The 18,842-nt window shown below is 41.9% G+C and overlaps 1 protein-coding gene across 1 annotated transcript; it reads right to left on the bottom strand.

Annotated features, from left to right (window-relative positions):
* Positions 1 to 1,430: 1,430 nt before the first annotated feature.
* AADACL4 (arylacetamide deacetylase like 4) lies at positions 1,431 to 10,800 on the bottom strand. Its single transcript, XM_064279930.1, is given in 3 exon segments — positions 1,431 to 2,523; positions 2,526 to 3,267; positions 10,795 to 10,800. Coding segments are annotated over 3 exon segments (831 nt in total). The 3' UTR covers positions 1,431 to 2,440.
* Positions 10,801 to 18,842: the final 8,042 nt, after the last annotated feature.

Genomic DNA, 18,842 nt, shown 5'->3' with positions numbered 1-18,842 from the left:
AAGCCCAGCAGGCTGGCAAAACTGACCGATCCCCATCACAACGCAGGCTCCCAATGTGCGTGCCTCAGTTGACACGCCATCATAATCAACCACAGGTGAAAGCTCGATTAATTGCGATACCACTGCGTGACACTGGCACTAACATCCCGTTTCCCATTTGCAAGGACCCCAGCATTGCATTCAGGCCCAAAGATATGACCACATCAACCCCACATTCCATCTTTACATTTCTACCTCTTGGAACCGTTCCACTTCTGGCACCAATTCTGTATCAGTCAGAGTACAACTAGGAGGCCAAAAACACACAGTAATTTGAACATGAAAAGTTTAATATAAATAATTATTAGCGTTTTTATAGCAGATGATTGGAGCAACAAGGGATTGGCTAGTAAGAAACAGAGAGTTCTAAAGAATATAAAAATCACATATATAAGGAAAAGCCACTACCTCTAGGGTTGAGATCGAGATCTCATTGAAGAGAATAAATCTTGGCTCACTGGAGAGCAGAACGGGACCCAGCTCATCTATGCCGAGACTCCTGACCCACAGAAACTGTGAATAATAAAGGTATGTTGTTTAAGCCCCTAAGTTTGTAATAACGTTGTTCCATAGCAATAGATGATTAATACACCCTCCCACCAAAGCTGCTTGTATATAACCCACGGATCATGATGTGTGTCCCTGCAACCCAGAAGCTGTATCTAAATTGCCTGTATGGCAGTGGCATCACTACAGTTGGTATCACCCAGTCTGCCAACTCATATTGTCATCCCCCATGAGTCTCCTCCCATACCAGACCATACAGGATCATTAGTAATGTTTTTTGTACTAATGCTACTCCTAAATTGTAATCCCCATGTATCATACTTTTTCCCCCTTTAATTACAACTTCATTTTCAAAAAAGTTATTGATATAGGTTCACAAATACTAATTACCACAATATCATAACTAAAACACCAGAAAATTTGACAAACTTAGTGACTATGAAAACACCAGCAACAATGAGAACAACGGTACCTGCTTGTAACACATGCAGATGAAACCACATGATTTGAAGCATCATGTAATTGGGTAATAATGACAGCTCTGAACGGAGTCTATTAGAAAGCTCAAAAAGTAAATTACCATGGTGTTTTAGCCTTGCAGGTATATTAATACATGTAAGCTGGGCTTACAAAAATTGTATTTTTTAAAAAATGATAAATTTTTGCTGAAATACTGCACGAAAATTTCATAGACAGTCATTTTGGTGTCACCCCCTGTAACAGTGTCAATCAGTGCAGTCTGCATGCCCCACACTCACCTTATGATGCCACTGTTGTATGTATATGTGCCGCCTTTGCAAGACCCAAGCCACTCCACCAAGCGGAGGTGCGGTTCTTGACACCCAAAGAGGCTTTGGTTGCATAGAAAGGAGAGACTCAAGCTTCAGCAGTTGGCTGGGACTAATCAACAGTGTGTCTCACTGCTATTACAGGTGTGTCTAGCAAACAGGGACCTCCATGCAAAAACTAATGTGGATTACCCTGTGCATGCAATACAAAGATTCCCTTCCCCTTCTCTGTGAGCAGTGAAACTAGCACTGGCTGAGCAAAGGCAAGATTATTTAGGAAAGAAGAAATAATATATATCTCACCAAAGAAAGAAGTTTCACACCTTACTCCTTTAGTGAATAAAACTCCAGTAGCCCAGAAGGTATCCAGAGATTCCCAAGACAGACCTGGCTCTGAGAACCTACCTCTTGGTAGCCAGCGATTAGCTTTTGGAATTCAGATTAAATACTTGAGTTTAGGCAAAGCTCACAGTCACCCAGAGGCTACTCTTTTCCCCCATTCCCTCCCTCCTACCTCTTCCCCTGTTTCCCTCTTTCCTATGATCTTATCTGAAAGCTTCCTTTAGTCCAGCCCAATGATGGCTGTATTTAGGTGAGAATTTCTTTGCAACAGCATTTCTCATATAGGCTGGAACCAACTAAGTTGACATTTGGCTCTTAACCTTTGACCCTAGGAACAATTATATGCCCCCTCCCTCAACAGGGGCCATGGCTCCAAACTAAGCTATAGCATTGTGAGTACAAATAACCATTGACGGTATGACCGGTTATGGGCATTTATTCTGCACAGACTTCATGTGTTAGGGGTTTGACAAATTTTTAAAGGCATTTGTTTCATCTCTTTAACCTGGTTGAGAATGTGAGAATGTGATAGAATGTTGTTAGGTCCAGAATTAGACACCGTGATTGCTGGAAGGAGCATCAAAAATATCTTGGATTTTCTTGAGTACAAAGCAAGGTCTTTCTTAGCTCTCTTCTTATCCTCTCCACTAGGGCCAGGCACTGACTGGCACGGCATCTCCTTATTCAATAAAATCAAACTCACAAAGGACCCAGCTTATGCTAGAGTTCACACTTGTCACACCCAACTCAGGACACCAGGGTTACTATTGGATGCCCTTAATAAAACTGGCTAGAGCGTTCACAATTTCCAGGGAGCATGGGAAAGAGAAAAGCTTCTTATCAAATAAGATCCATGAAAGCCATCCTCCACGTGGTACCATGTCACAGGGACCCCCTGGTCCTCCAGTCGTTTCTTGTAGGGCAAGATGTCATCCTGGAGAATGTCATGCTCACAGCTCAACAGGAAGGCCTCAGGAAGCTTAGTGATGGTCTCATCATCCGCTATTAAAGGTGAATATCTTACATCAAAAACAGGTTGGGTCTCCAGATAGGCAGTCTCATTAAAAGGGCTGGGAACCATCAGTCGGTAGGTGGTCTTCTTGAATCTTTTGGGTATGTGGTCGGGAGCGAGCCATTTCTGGAACTTCCTCCAGAATTCTGGGGGGATAAACTCATCCCTCAAGATGGCATCCCACCAGGAGAGATTAATAAGCAGAAAATTACACATACATGTCATCATGAACTTCCGGCTGAGGAGAGGGACGCTTTAGTACTACTGAAAGGATGGCAGCTGCAAATCGATCCCCTAGAGAAATGGACAGATGAGGACCTGAGCTTGGGTTTGGGGAAGATCCCACCTGTCCACCAAGTTCTGGGAGACAGAAGCCATAATCCCCCCTCCAATGTTTTCTCCACAGATCAGAACTCTGGAGGGGTCTACCCCATAGGTTTTCAGTGTCTTCAGGAAGTGAATGGAGGCATTTAAGCAGTCTTGCACCATGGCAAGTGAATGATGGTCAGGACACAAGCGGTACCTGAGGAGGATGGAGGAAACGAAAGCATACCAATGTGGGCAGGTGTTGTTGGGAAGCTATTTTGACTGTGTCTTCAACTCTCCTTGGAAACTGCATCTGATTAAATTCTCCGAATAGTCCAGTGAAGGAGATCTTTTTATCGCCATTTTTTTTATATTGAGGAGCCTGTCCTTCATCAGACAGGCAGGGATCCTTGGCTTCAAAACCTATGTTTTATCTGCTTCCCATGTATGTATAAACTGCATGCAAAATTATGCAACTTTAAAGCTATTTGCATTGGGAGTAAAACAACCAGCAATTATAGAAAAGGCCAATGAAGCTACTACCAGATCCACTGTTGATCAGTAGAGAAAGGGATGGAAAAAACCAAAGTTAAAGACAAGGGAAAGTTTCTTCTTTCAGAAGTTTTCAAACATCAAAAAGCTTCTTATCCAATGACGTCAAAAAGTTGCCTTTTTTTACAGGGAAGGGAAGTAGGAGAAAAGGAGATAGGAGGTGTTCAGAAGGTAAAGGTGTACATAAGGCAAGCTAGGCAGTTAACAGGCACAGGTGGTCACCTCAAGCTATGGAAGATCCACATGCCAGTGGCTGATGAAAAGCGTCCCGAGGCAAATTTGGTCTAAATTGATATAACCAAAACGAAACAAACCCATGGACGTTGAGTCAATTCTGACTCATAGCGACCCTATAGGACAGAGTAGAACTGCCCCATAGAGTTTCCAAGGAGCAGCTGATGGATTCCAACTGCCAACCTTTTGCTTAGCAGCCATAGCTCACTACAGACCCCCAAAATAGTTCTCCTACCAGGGGTTCAAGGGCAAGGAGAAGGAACTCTAAAACAGACTTAAAAAAAAAACATTAAAATGCAAGCTAACTAATGCTAGAGTCAATATCGGGATAACGGAAAAGGTATAAGTTTTTGAAAAGGAACAGTTTGGCTAAACTGCTTGGGTTAGAGAGTTTGTTAAAAGAAACTATTGTGGTCTTAAATCTTTGTTTGAGGTTGTGGCTATATTGTTGCTTCTGATCCTACATTCTGGAAAATCTGGTGGTGTAGTGGTTAAGAGCTATGGCTGCTAACCAAAAGGTCAGCAGTTTGAATCCACCAGGCACTCCTTGAAAATTCTATGGGGCAGTTCTACTCTGTCCTATAGGGTGGCTATTAGTCAGGATTGACTTGACAGCAATGAAACGGGCTTTGGACATGTTATCCGGAGCAATCAGTCCCTAGAGAAGGACAGCATGCTTGGTAGAGGATTAGCATACAAGGGGAAGACCCTCAATGAAATGGATTGACACAATGGCTGCAATAACGGGCTCAAACATGTTGTTGTTGTTAGGTGCCGTCGAGTCGGTTCTGACTCTTAGCGATCCTATGCACAACAGAATGAAACACTGCCTGGTCCTGAACCATCCTTACAATGCTTGTTATGCTTGAGCTCATTGTTGAAGACACTGTGTCAATCCACCTCATTGAGGGACTTCTTTTCCACTGACCTGTACTCTGCCAAACATGATGTCCTTCTCCAGGGACTGATCCTTCCTGACAACAAGTCCAAAGTATGTAAGATGCAGTCTCGCCATCCTTGACTCTAAGGAGCATTCTGGTTGCACTTCTTCCAAGACAGATTTGTTAGTTCTTTTGGCAGTCCATGGTATATTTGATATTCTTCACCAACACAACAATTCAAAGGCATCAACTCTTCTTCAGTCTTCCTTATTCATTGTCCAGCTTTGGCATGCATGTGATGCGATTGAAACTACCATGGCTTGGGTCAGGTGCACCTTAGTCTTCAGGGTGACATCTTTGCTCTTCAACACTTTGATGAGGTCCTTTGCAGCAGATTTACCCAATGCAATGCGTCTTTTGATTTCTTGATTGCTGCTTCCATGGCTATTGATTGTGGATCCAAGTAAAATGAAATCCTTGACAACTTCAATCTTTTCTCCATTTATCATGAACAGTTGTGAGGATTTTTGTTTTCTTTATGTTGAGGTGCAATCCATACTGAAGGCTGTGGTCTTTGATCTTCATTAGGAAGTGCTTCAAGTCCTTTTCACTTTCAGCAAGCAGGTTGTGTCATCTGTATAACAGACATTGTTAATGAATCTTCCTCCAATCCTGATACCCTGTTTTTCTTCATATAGTCTAGCTTCTCACATTATTTGCTCAGTTTACAGACTGAATAGGTATGGTGAAAGAATACAACCCTGACGCACATCTTTCCTGACTTTAAACCAATCGGTATCCCCTTGTTCTGTCTGAACAACTGCCTCTTGATCTATGTAAAGGTTCCTAATGCGCACAATTAAGTGTTCTGGAATTCCCATTCTTCGCAATGTTACCCATAGTTTGTTATGATCCACACCATCGAATGCCTTTGCATAGTCAATAAAACACAGGTAAACATCCTTCTGGTATTCTCTGTTTTCAGCCAGGATCCATCTGACATCAGCAATGATATCCCTGGTTCCACGGCCTCTTCTGAAACCGGCCTGAACTTCTGGCAGTTCCCTGTCGATATACTGCTGCGCCGTTTTTGAATGATCTTCAGCAAAATTTTGATTGGGTGATATTAATGATATTGTTCTATAATTTCCACATTCAGCCGGATCACCTTTCTTGGGAATAGGCATAAATATGGATCTCTTCCAGTCAGTTGGTCAGGAGGCAGTCTTCCATATTTCTTGGCATAGACAAGTGAGCACCTCCGGTGATGCATCTGTTTGTTGAAACATCTCAACTGATATTCCATCAATTCCTGGAGCCTTGTTTTTCACCAATGCCTTCAGGGCAGCTTGGACTTCTTCCTTCAGTACCATTGGTTCCTGGTCATATGCCACCTCTTGAAATGGTAGAATATTGACTAATTCTTTTTGGTATAATGACTCTGTGTATTCCTTCCATCTTCTTTTGATGCTTCCTGCATCGTTTAATATTTTCCCCCATGGAATCCACTGTTGCAACTCGAGGCTTGAATTTTTCTTCAGTTTTTTCAGCTTGAGAAACACCAAGCATGTTTCTTCCCTTTTGGTTTTCTATCTCCAGCTCTTTGCACATGTCATTATCATACTTTACTTTGTCTTCTTGAGTCACTCTTTGAAATCTTCTGTTCAGCTCTTTTACTTCATTATTTCTTCTTTTGCTTTAGCTGCTCGACCCTCGAGGGCAAGTTTCAGAGTCTCTCTGACATCCATCTTGGTCTTTTCTTTCTTTCCTGCCTTTTCAGTGACCTCTTGCTTTCTTCATGGATGATGTCCTTGATGTCATTCCACAACTCTTCTGGTCTTCAGTCACTAGTGTTCAATGCATCAAATCTATTCTTGAGATGGTCTCTAAATTCAGGTGGGATATACTCAAGGTCATATTTTGGCTCTCATGAACTTGCTCTCATTTTCTTCAGTTTCAGCTTGAACTTGCATATGAGCAATTGATGGTCTGCTCCACAGTCGGCCCCTGGCCTTGTTCTGATGATATTGAGCTTTTCCATCGTCTCTTTCCACAGATGTAGTCAATTTGATTTCTGTGTGTTCCATTCGGCGAGGTCCATGTGTATAGTCACCATTTACGTTGGTGAAAGAAGGTATTTGCAATGAAGAAGTCATTGGTCTTGCAAAATTCTATCATTCGATCTCCGGCATTGTTTCTATCACCCAGGCCATATTTTCCAACTACTGATCCTTCTTCTTTGTTTCCAACTTTTGCATTCCAATCGCCAGTAATTATCAGTGCATCTTGGTTGCATGCCGATCAATTTCAGACTGCAGCAGCTGATAAAAGTCTTCTTTTTCTTCATCTTTGACCCTAGTGGTTGGTGCGTAAATTTGAATAGTCGTATTAACTGGTGTTCCTTGTAGGCGTGTGGATATTATCCTATCACTGACAGCCCTGTACTTCAGGATAGATCTTGAAACATTCTTTTTGACTATGAATGCAACACCATTCCTCTTCAAACTGTCATTCCCAGCATAGTAGACTATTATGATTGTCTGATTCAAAGCGGCCAATACCAGTCCATTTCACCTCTCTCATTTTTTTTTTAATGCCTAGGATATCGATGTTTATGCGTTCCGTTTCATTTTTGACAATTTCCAATTTTCCTAGATTCATACTTCGTACATTCCAGGTCCCGATTATTAATGGATGTTTGCAGCTGTTTCTTCTTATTTTGAGTTTTGCCACATCAGCAAATGAATGTCCGAAAGCTTTACTCCATCCACGTCATTAAGGTCACCTCTGCTTTGAGGAGGCAGCTCTTCCCCAGTCATCTTTTGAGTGCCTTCCAACCTGGGGGGCTCATCTTCCAGCACTATATCAGACAATGTTCCGCTGCTATTCATAAGGTTATCACAGGCTAATGCTTTTCAGAAGTAGACTGCCGGGTCCTTCTTCCTAGTCCGTCTTAGTCTGGGAGCTCAGCTGAAACCTGTCTTCCGTGGGTGACCCTGCTGGTATCCGAATACTGGTGGCATAGCTTCCAACATCACAGCAACACGCAAGCCCCCACAGTACGACAAACTGACAGGCACATGAGGGGCTCAAACATAGCAATGATTATAAGGATGGCTCAGTACCGGGCAGTGTTTCCTTCTGTTGTACATAGGGTCGCTATGAGTCAGAATCAATTTGATAGCACCTAACAAAAAGAACATGTAATGTTCAATATACAATGGTTTCTTCACCCATTCCCCTGTTGATGGGTGGTACTTTGGTTGTTTCCAGATTTCTCCTATTTTCAGCAGCACTGTACCTGTGTCCAGGGGTGCAGGTGCAAGTGTCCCTCCCAGGGCTTGGAGCATCTCCCTCTGTTCTACAGATAATTCATTACTCACCCTCCACCTTCTCCACCCCTGCAAAATCCACCGATCCTCTTACAGGGACTCACCCAACTGACAACACCACAGAGTCTGTCTCCTGGGCCATAAAACACCACAGGCTGTGCTAAGAATCTGCAAGACAAAACTGTTCATGGCAGCAGTGGCAGATAAGGAGCCTGTAGCGAAGACCTCTCCCCTTGGGGCACGGCACCCCTGTCGCAGCCCCTGGGAAGAGTCAACCCACAGTTTCAGCACCATGCTGGTGTGTAGTGTGACAGTCTCCCTTTGTTCTTATTCTTGCCTCCTCTGAACTGACTGCCAGCCAGCTGTGCCTGGACAAAGTCTAAGAGCTGGGACAAGTTAGACACCTGACATCTGCCTTTGATCTCCTGAATGCTGGACCTAAATGTGCCTTGGGGTTCCCCTTCCGCAATTTTTTTCTTCTTTGCAGTGAAGGAAACTGAGGACCAGGAAGGCTTGTTGACTGAACAAAACAGAGCCAAAACTAGGGAAGTAGTCATACTTCTCTGGAATATTAAAAATAATTATATATATATATATATATATATACAGATCCCAGTTGGTTCAAAGGGTTAATGGGCTTAGCTGGTAAGTGAAAGTTTGGTGGTTCAAGTCCACCTACAGGAGCCTCAAAAGAAAGACCTGGTGATCTGCTTCCAAAATCGGCCATTGAAAACCTTATGGAGCACAGTACTACTCGGAAACACATGGGGTCAGCACGAGTCAGGAGTCGAGGTTCACTCAGCAGCAATTGGTTGTTTGTGTGTGTGTGTATGTGCCTGTGTGTGTGTGTACCTCTGGTGGCACAACAGTTAGGAACTCAGCTGCTAACTGAAAAGTGGGCAGTTCAAACCTACATGGCCATTCTGGGGGAGAAAGAACCCTGTAACCTGCTCCAGTAAACATTACAGCCGAGAGAACTGGGGAGTTCTACTCTGTCACATGGGGCCACTATGGGTCAAAATCAACTCCACAGCACACAACATATACCAGAAAAAAAACATTGACAGGGCATTAATTTGACTCATGGCGAGCACGTGTATCAGAGTAAAACTGCACTCCATGGGGTTTTCAAGACTGTGATCTTTGGGAAGAAGATCGTCAGTCCTTTCTTCTGAGGCATCTCTGGGTGGGTTTGAACCTCCAACCTTTCAGTTAGTAGTTAAGAACTTAACCGTTTGTTTCACTCAGGGGCTCCTATAGATAGAGACAGAGAAAGGTAGATATACAGATATATAAAAGATACATATATATGTAGATACTTACATTATATGTCAACACAGACACGTATATATACACATATAAATGTTATTAAGAAATAAATAGCGCTTGTATGGAATGCTTCTATTAGTCAAGTGGTAAATACTTTCTTAGAAGGCAGGTCCATTTAATCATCCTGGCACATTTCCAGACACAGAATCTGTGCCAAATAAATACATCTCTAGCTCAGTAGTTCTCAACTTTGGCCGTACATAGAAGCACTAGGGAGTTTTCCTAAGGACTGATGCCCAGGCTGGACTCAACCAGGTACATCAGAATCTCTGGGGTGGAGGCATGAGCAGTAGGGTTTTCTAACACCCTCCAGGCGAGTCCAATGTTCAGGCAAGGTTGTGAGCAACTGGCCTAAGGAGCAGAGCTGGCAGTGGACCTCTGCTTCACTAACGCTGTTTGAGGGAGGTGACAACAGGCCAGAAAAGGAGGTGGGCCACTTGAAGGGTTTAGGTGGGTTGGAGGGAAGGTTCTACACCAGTAGGTCTCAGCCCTGACTGCCCATTAGAACCATCTGGGAGGTTTTTAAAAATACTGATGTCTGTGCCCCACCCCCTGGTGGCACTGTGGTTAAGCTCTCAGCTGCTAATGAAAGGTCAAAGACTGGAACCCACCAGCCCTCTGGGGGAGAAAGATGTAAAGATTACAGCCTTGGGAGCCCGATGGGGTAGTTCTACTCTGTCCCATATGGTCAGTTTGAGTTGGAATCCATTTGAAGGCAATGGGCTTAGTGGGTTGGGCCCCATCCCCAGAGACTTAAAGATTTACAGCCTCAAAAACTCTTAACGCAGTTCTACTCTGTTTTATAGGGTCACTATGAGTTGGAATCAACTCAACGGCAAAGGATTTGGTTATGGGCCCCACCAAAAAGCCTTGGTGGGGCAGTGGTTAAGCGCTCCACTGCCAACTGCTAACTTACATAGGACCTGGGTGCAAGGATTATTTTAAATCACAGCCAAGGTGGAGGCCGCTCACTGCTAGACATGATTGGGCCCCACATACTTTTCCGACAACATCGCCCCCTCTGACACACTGACATTCTTTCTTCCTTCAAGCACAAGTCACTCTAGTTCAGGGCATTGCTCAGATTGAACAGGGCTAGGACTAGGATAAGGCAAGTGAGGTGCTCACCTTGGACACGAAATATAAAGGGGTACCAAAATATTCAGTGTTCAAGATAAGTAATATTTTAACACAATATTTTTAAAAATCAAAATGAATGCAAACAAAAAAGCCATGATTACCAAAATCTCAAAATCTTAAATAAAGATAAGCTTCTACTTTGTACTTCCACAACATACCTGGCCCTGTCAGATCCTGCCTTTATATAAATTTTGATATTTTGTTCATCGTGCATTTTTTTTGCATTAATGTTAATTTTTTAATTATTGCATTAAATATGATTTATCTTAATTACTGAGTTTTTGACACCGCTTTAAACTTGGAACCCAAGACAAATGCCTCACTTGCCTCACCCTCATCCTGGCCCTGACTTAGAATGCTCTTCCCCGGCTTCTATACAGCTGGCTTCTCACCTGTGGGGTCTGAGCTTGAATTTTACCTTCTTGGAGGAGCTTTCTCTTATTGCAAGAACTGAAAAAGCAATCTATTCCATCATCCTGTGTTATCAGTATCAGAAATTACCCTACTTATTTGTTTTCCCATCCATCGTTCAGCTCCCTCATCTGGCTTTCAGATCCATGGGGCAGGGACTGTGTCATCCTTGTTCCCACTGTGTCCCCAGGACGTGGCAGAGGGTCTGACACAAAGTAGGTGCTCGGTCAATATTTCCTGAACGATCCCTGGTTTTTTTACCTTTGGAAATGGCATTATCTCTCAATGGAGGAAGCATAACAGTTCCAGGCAGCTGACGGGGTGCTCACAAGTACCTCTGAAAGGGGCAGTGATCTTGGACAAGGATGGATCCCATAAACCAAAACAAAACCAAATTCATTGCTTGTCAAGTCAATTCCTACTCATAGTGACCCTGTAGGGCAGAGTAGAACTGCCCCATAGGGTTTCCAAGGCTGTAATCTTTATGGAAGCAGACTACCACATCATCCTCCCGCAGATCAGCTGTTGGGTTCAAACCATCAACCTTTCAGTTAGCAGTGGAGCTTTTAACCACTGCACCACCAAGGCTACTTACCCAAAACCAAACCAAATTCACTGCCATCTAGCCGATTCCAACCTATAGTGAACCTATAGGACAGAGTAGAACTGCCCCATAGAGTTTCCAAGGAGCGCCTGGCAGATTTGAACTGCCAAACTCTTTGTCAAGGCTATTTGGGGGGCCCATAGCCAAACCCTTTGCTGTTCCATTGATTCTGACTGATAGTGACCCTATAGAACAAAGGAGAACTCCCTTAAGAGTTTCCAAGGCTGTAAATCTTTCAGAAAACAGGCTGCCACATCTTTCTCCCACAGAGCAGCTGATGGGTGGGAGATATTCACAGTGAACTTTTGAAAGCACAAAAAATTCGGTTATGGAATGACCATTGTTATTTCCACCACCAGGTGGCAGTATACCTGAATCTCTGGAAAGTTACAAAAAGGGAGAAACCCACTATTTATGTTGGCAAATTTCCCAACATGTGTCCATCCACCCATCCATGCATACACACATACATACACCCATTCAGTCTTTCATAAGCCCATTCTTTCATTCTATCATTTACCCACCCACCCACTCATTTATTCATCCATTCATCTATCCACCATCACCCATTCATCCATCCATTTATTCATAAGGCCACTCTTGCATCCAATTGTTTATCCATCTATCTATTAATTCATCCATCCATCCACCCCATTCATTCATTTATAATCCCAGTCATTCATCCAATCATTTTCCCATCCATTTATTCACGTATTCACTCATTCTTTCAAAAAGTAAAAACAGGAAAGACAGCACACAATACAGGGGAGGTCGGCACAATTGGACTAAACCAAAAGCAAAGAAGTTTCCTGAATAAACTGAATGCTTCAAAGGCCAGTGTAGCAGGGGCAGGGGTCTGGGGAACATGGTTTCAGGGGACATCTAAGTCAATAAAAAAAAAAATAGACATAATAAAATCTATTAAGAAAACATTCTGCATCCCACTTTGAAGAGTGGCGTCTGGGGTCTTAAATGCTAGCAAGCAGCCATCTAAGATGCATCAATTGGTCTCAACCCACCTGGATCAAAGGAGAATGAAGAACACCAAGGACACAAGGTGATTACAGGCCCAAGAGACAGAAAGGGCCACATGAACCAGAGACCTACATCATCCTGAGACCAGAAGAACTAGATGGTCCTGACTACAACCTATGACTGCCCTGACAGGGAACACAACAGAGAACCCCTGAGGGAGCAGGAGAGCAGTGGGATGCAGACCCCAATTCTCATAAGACCAGACTTAATGGTCTGACTGAGACTAGAAGGACCCTGGTGGTCATGGCCCCCAGACCTTCTGTCGTCCCAGGTCAGGAATCATTCCTGAAGCCAACTCTTCAGACATGGATTGGACTGGACAATGGGTTGGAGAGGTACGCTGGTGAGGACTGAGCTTCTTGGATCAGGTGGACACTTGAGACTATGTTGACATCTCCTGTCTGGAGGGGAGATAAGAGGGCAGAGGGGGTTAGAAGCTGGCAAAATGGACACGAACAGAGAGAGTGGAGGGAGAGAACAGGCTGTCTTATTAGGGGGAGAGTAATTGGGAGTGTGTAGCAAGGTGTATATGGGTTTTGTGTGAGAGACTGCCTTGATTTGTAAACTTTCGCTTAAAGCACAATAAAAATTATTTTAAAAAAAGTAAAAACAAAAAAATGGCAGAGTAGTCAGATGCTTCCTGTGGTCCCTCTTACAACAAAGACTCAAAAAAACAAGTGAATCAATTATATCTAGGAGCCCTGAATATCAAAGGCAAAGCTGAGGAATTGTGACAGGGGGAGGGAGAGATGGTTCAGAAGCAGCAAGAAGCTGACAGGCCTGACCTGGCAGGAACCGGCACCCTGCAGGCTGGACTGGGTGGAGTGAGCGGAAAGGCAAGCAGTGGTGCTAGGGACTCCTTTTCCACAACAGTCGTGGTGGAGAGTCTACTCAAACCTCCAGAACCAGTGAAAAGCAGTGCTCAATCAGCAAAAGATAATTATATGTGTCTAAACTACCACACAGATCAAAAAACACCCTTTTGGGAAAAACCTCTCTCCCCATTTACCTGCCCACTCCCCACTCTGAACAAGGTCATGGGCTGGCTTCAGAGATTGCTACAACCCCTGGGCCAGAAGTAGGACCCGTCCCTTGCTCTGAACCATTCTCCTGGCCTTGGAGAGGGAACAAATTAACAAAGAAGAAGAAATAATCTGCCAAGTCCCCTAAGCCAAGAACTCAGAGCAGGCACAGCTCCTTTGCCTAAGTACAGGCATAAGGGGTCTATGGAATTTGAATGGATTTCACCCCTGCATAGACGTGTGTGGGCCCATTTCAACAGCGTAGGCCCTCATTAGCACAGTACAATAGGGTATATACCTAAAGCCTAACTTCAGTTATACCAGCTATATGGTGAGTGGTGCCTCATGATACTTGACACTGCTGAGTGGTGCCTCATGATATCTGACACTGCTCTGCCTATTAAGCAGGGTCCTCACCTACCCACATCAGGGGCCTGAGCACTGGTGGCTCCACCCATGTTACCTAGCCACTCACGACAGAAGTCCAACAATAAGTGGTGCCTCCCAGTCATTACAGCCAACAGCATTGGGAGCCCATGGTCTGTCAGCAAAACCCACCCACCTATGTGCGCTAGGGAACAGGGACACGCTTTCCTCCCAGACACTCAGGGGAAGCTGTCAGTCCCCTGCCTTGCTCAGCATGTGATGCCTACTACAGCCAGATACCTGTGCCTACACCAATCACCCCAACCATCTAAGACTGTGGTAAGAGCCTGCACCACACACTCAATGACCGACTACCTGGACACCTGAGCTGAATCTGTATAAGAAAATGAAACAGGCTCCTGGGCTCACATACCTAGTAACAGATCTAACCACCTGATGGCAGGACATGAGAGCTTCAAAGGCATCAATAATCAAACTAGCTCACACAAGCAGCCTGTTTGGGGACATCAAAACAAGACAAAACAAGAAACTAGGACAAGGAAGCAAACATAATATAAATAAATATAATAACTTATCGATGGCTCGGAGACAACAGTCAATACCAAATCACACAAAGAGGCAGACCATAATTTCTTCAGCAAGTTCCCAAAACAAAGAATCAAGAAAGCATCTGGAGGACAAGAACTTACTGGAATTGCTACAGGTAGAATACAAAAGATTAATACACAGAAATCTTCAAGAGATCAGGAAGAGCAGGCAAAATGCAGAACAAGCCAAGGAACACACAGACAAAGCAATAGAGGAACTTAAGAAGATTACAGAAGAGCCTAGTGACAAATTGAACAGGCTGCAAGAATTCATAGAGAGACAGCAAACACAAATCCAAGGATTAGCAATAAAATTTCAGAATTAGACAATTCAATAGAAAGTCATAGCAGCAGAATTGAGGCAAAAGAAGTCAGAATTAGTGAGATTGAAGATAAATCCCTTGAAACCAATTTATTTGAGGAAAAATTAATTTTAAAAAATGAAGAAACCCTAAGAATTATAATATAATATAATGGGACTCTATCAAGAGGAATAACCTAAGAATGATTGGAGTACTAGAACAGGGAGGGATAATACAGAAAGAATTGTTGAAGATTTGCTGGCAGAAAACTTCCCTGATATCATAAAAGATGAGAAGATACCTATCCAAGATGCTCATCAAACTCCACACAAGGTAGATCCCAAAAGAAAGTCACAAAGACATATTATAATCAAACTTGCCAAAACCAAAGATAAGAGAATTTTAAGAGAAGCTACGGATAAACGTCACCTACAAAGGAGAGTCAATAAGAATAAGCTCATTCTACTTGGCAGAAACCATGCAGGCATGAAGGCAATGGGATGATTTATATAAACTTCTGAAGGAAAAAAAAAAACTGCCAACCAAAATTATATACCCAGCAAAACTGTCTCTCAAATATGAAGGCAAAATTAGGACATTTCCAGATAAACAGAAGTCTAGGGAATTTGCAAAAACCAAACCAAAACTACAAGAAATACTAAAGGGAGTTCTCTGGTTAGAAAATCAATAACATCAGATATCAACCCAAGACTAGAACACAAGACAGAGCAACCAGATATCAACCCAGATAGGGAAATTATAAAAATAAATCAAGATAAAAAAAAGATCAAAACAGAAACAGCAATGTCATTATGTAAAAGATGACAACATTAAATCAATAAAGAGGTACTAAAAAATGTAGTCATAGAACTTTCATATGGAGAGGAAGTCAAGGCAATACAAAGAAATAAAAGATTGGTTTAAACTTAGAAAAAATAGGTGTAAATATTAAGGTAACCATAAAGGAAACTAATAATCCTACACATCAAAATAAAAAAACAACAAAAAAAGACTCAGCAAATACAAAATCAACAACAACAAAAAAGATGAAAAGAAAATACATAAAGAAAATTCAGCACAGAAAATTAAGTGGAAAAAACTGTCAACAACACACACACAAGAAGACATCAAAATGACAGCACTAAACTCATACTTATCAATAATTTTGCTGAATGCAAATAGACTAAATGTACCAATAAAGAGACAGAGAGTGGCAGAATGGATTAAAAAAACACAATCCATCTATATGTCGCCTACAAGAGACAATCTTAGACTTAAAGGTACAAACAAACTAAAACTCAAAGGATAGAAAAAAACATATATAAAGCAAACAACGATCAAAAAAGAGCAGGAGTGGCTATATTAATTTCTGACAAAATAGACTTTATAATCCACCACAAAGGATCAGGAAGGATGCTATATAATGATTAAAGGGTCAATACACCAGGAGGACATAACCATAATAAATATTTATGCACCCAATGACAGGACTCCAAAATACATAAAACAAACTCTAACAGCATGAAAAGAGAGATAGATAGCTCCACAATAATAGTAGGAGACTTCAACACACCACTTGCAGTGAAGGCCAGAACATCCAGAAAAAAGTTCAATAAAGGCACAGAAGATCTCAATGCCACAATCAACCAACTTGACCTCATAGACATATACAGAACACTCCACCCTATAGCGGCCAAGTATACTTTCTTTTCCAACTCACATGGAACATTCTCCAGAATAGACCACATATTAGGCCATAAAGCAAGCCTTAACAGAATCTGAAACATTGAAATATTACAAAGCATCTTTTCTGACCATAAAGCCATAGAAGTAGAATTCAGTAACAGAAAAAAGCAAGGAAAAAATCAAACATATGGAAACTGAACAATACCTTGCTCAAAAACTACTAGGTTATAGAAGAAATTAAGGATGGAATATAGAAATTCACAAAATCAAATGAGAATGAAAACACTTCCTACCAGAACCTTTGGGACACAGCAAAAGCAGTGCTCAGAGGTCAATTTATAGCACTACATGCATGCATCCAAAAAGAAGAAATGGCCAAAATCAAAGAATTATCCCTACAGCTCAAACAAATAGAAATAGAGCAGCAAAAGGAGCCCTTGAGCACCAGAAGAAACCAAATAACAAAAATTAGAGCAGAATTAAATGAAATAGAGAATAGGAAAACAATTGAAAGAGTTAACAAGACCAAAAGCTGGTTCTTTGAAAAGATCAACAAAATTGATAAACCACTGGCCAAACTGATAAAAGAAAAACAGAAGAGGAAGCAAATAACCTGAAAGAAATGAGATGGGTGATATCACAACAGACCCAGCTGAAACTGAAGGAATCACATCAGATTACTATGAAAAACTGTACTGTAACAAATTAGAGAAAATGGACAGATTTCTAGAAACATACCACCTACCTAAACTAACACAGAGGTATAACAACTAAATAAACCCATAACAAAAGAAGAGATTGAAAAGGTAATTTTAAAACTCCCAACAAAAAAAAGCCCTGGCCCTGACAGCTTCACTGGAGAATTCTACAAAACTTTCAGAGAAGAGTTAACATCACTACTGCTAAAGGTATTTCAGAGCATAGAAAAAGACGGAATACTCCCAAACTCATTTATGAAGCCAGCACGACCCTGATACCAAAACCAGGAAAGGACACCACAAAAAAAGAAAATTACAGACCTACATCCCTCATGAACTCAGATGTAAAAATCCTCAACAAAGTTCTAGCCAATAGAATTCAACAACATATTAAAAAAATAATTCACAATGACCAAGTGGGCTTCATACCAGGTATGCAGGGATGGTTCAACATTAAAAAACAATCAATGTATTCCATTACATAAATAAAACAAAAGAACCACATGATCTTACCAATTGACACAGAAAAGGCATTTGACAAAGCCTTTCATGATAAACACCCATTCATGATAAAAACTCTCAGCAAAATAGGAATAAAAGGGAAATTTGTCAACATAATAAAGGGTATTTATACAAAGCCAATAGCCAACATTATTCTAAATGAAGGGAATTTGAAAGCATTGCCCTTGAGAATGGGAACCAGACAAGGATGCCCTTTATCACCACTCTTATTCAACATCATGCTGGAGGTCCTCGCCAGAGCAATTAGGCTAGAAAAAGAAATAAAGGGCATCCAAATTGGTAAGTAAGAAGTAAAAGTATTTCTATTTCTAGATGATATGATCTTATACACAGAAAACCCCAAAGAATCCACAAGAAAACGACTGGAACTAATAGAAGATTTCAGCAAATCTCAGGATACAAGATAAACATACAAAAATTCAGTTGGGTTCCTCTACACCAAAAAAGAGAGCTTTGAAGAATAAATCATCAAAACAATACCATTTAAAATAGCGGGAATAGGAGGCGGGGCCAAGATGGCGGACTAGGTGGACGCTACCGCGGATCCCTCTTGCAACAAAGACTCGGAAAAACAAGTGAATCAATCACATACATAACAATCTACGAACCCTGAACAACAAACACAGATTTAGAGACGGAGAACGAACAAATACGGGGAGGCAGCGATTGTTTTCAGAGCCTGGAGCCAGCGTACCAGTCAGCAGATTTTCTGGAAAAACTAGTTTCCCAGTGATGGCTCGGAGACAGCAGTCCATATCAAACCACATAAAGAAGCAGACCATGACAGCTTCTCCAACCCCCCAAACAAAAGAACCAAAATCTTTCCCAAATGAAGATACAATCCTGGAATTATCAGATACAGAATATAAAAAACTAATTTACAGAATGCTTCAAGACATCACAAACGAAATAAGGCAAACTGCAGAAAAAGCCAAGGAACACACCGATAAAACTGTTGAAGAACTCAAAAAGATTATTCAAGAACATAGTGGAAAAATTAATAAGTTGCAAGAATCCATAGAGAGACAGCACGTAGAAATCCAAAAGATTAACAATAAAATTACAGAATTAGACAACGCAATAGGAAGTCAGAGGAGCAGACTCGAGCAATTAGAATGCAGACTGG

The sequence above is a fragment of the Loxodonta africana genome, chromosome 3 (genome assembly GCF_030014295.1).
Source record: "Loxodonta africana isolate mLoxAfr1 chromosome 3, mLoxAfr1.hap2, whole genome shotgun sequence".
Classification (NCBI taxonomy): domain Eukaryota; kingdom Metazoa; phylum Chordata; class Mammalia; order Proboscidea; family Elephantidae; genus Loxodonta; species Loxodonta africana.
The sequence above is the reverse complement of the archived record's forward strand: the minus strand, read 5'-3'. Positions and strand labels throughout refer to the sequence as shown.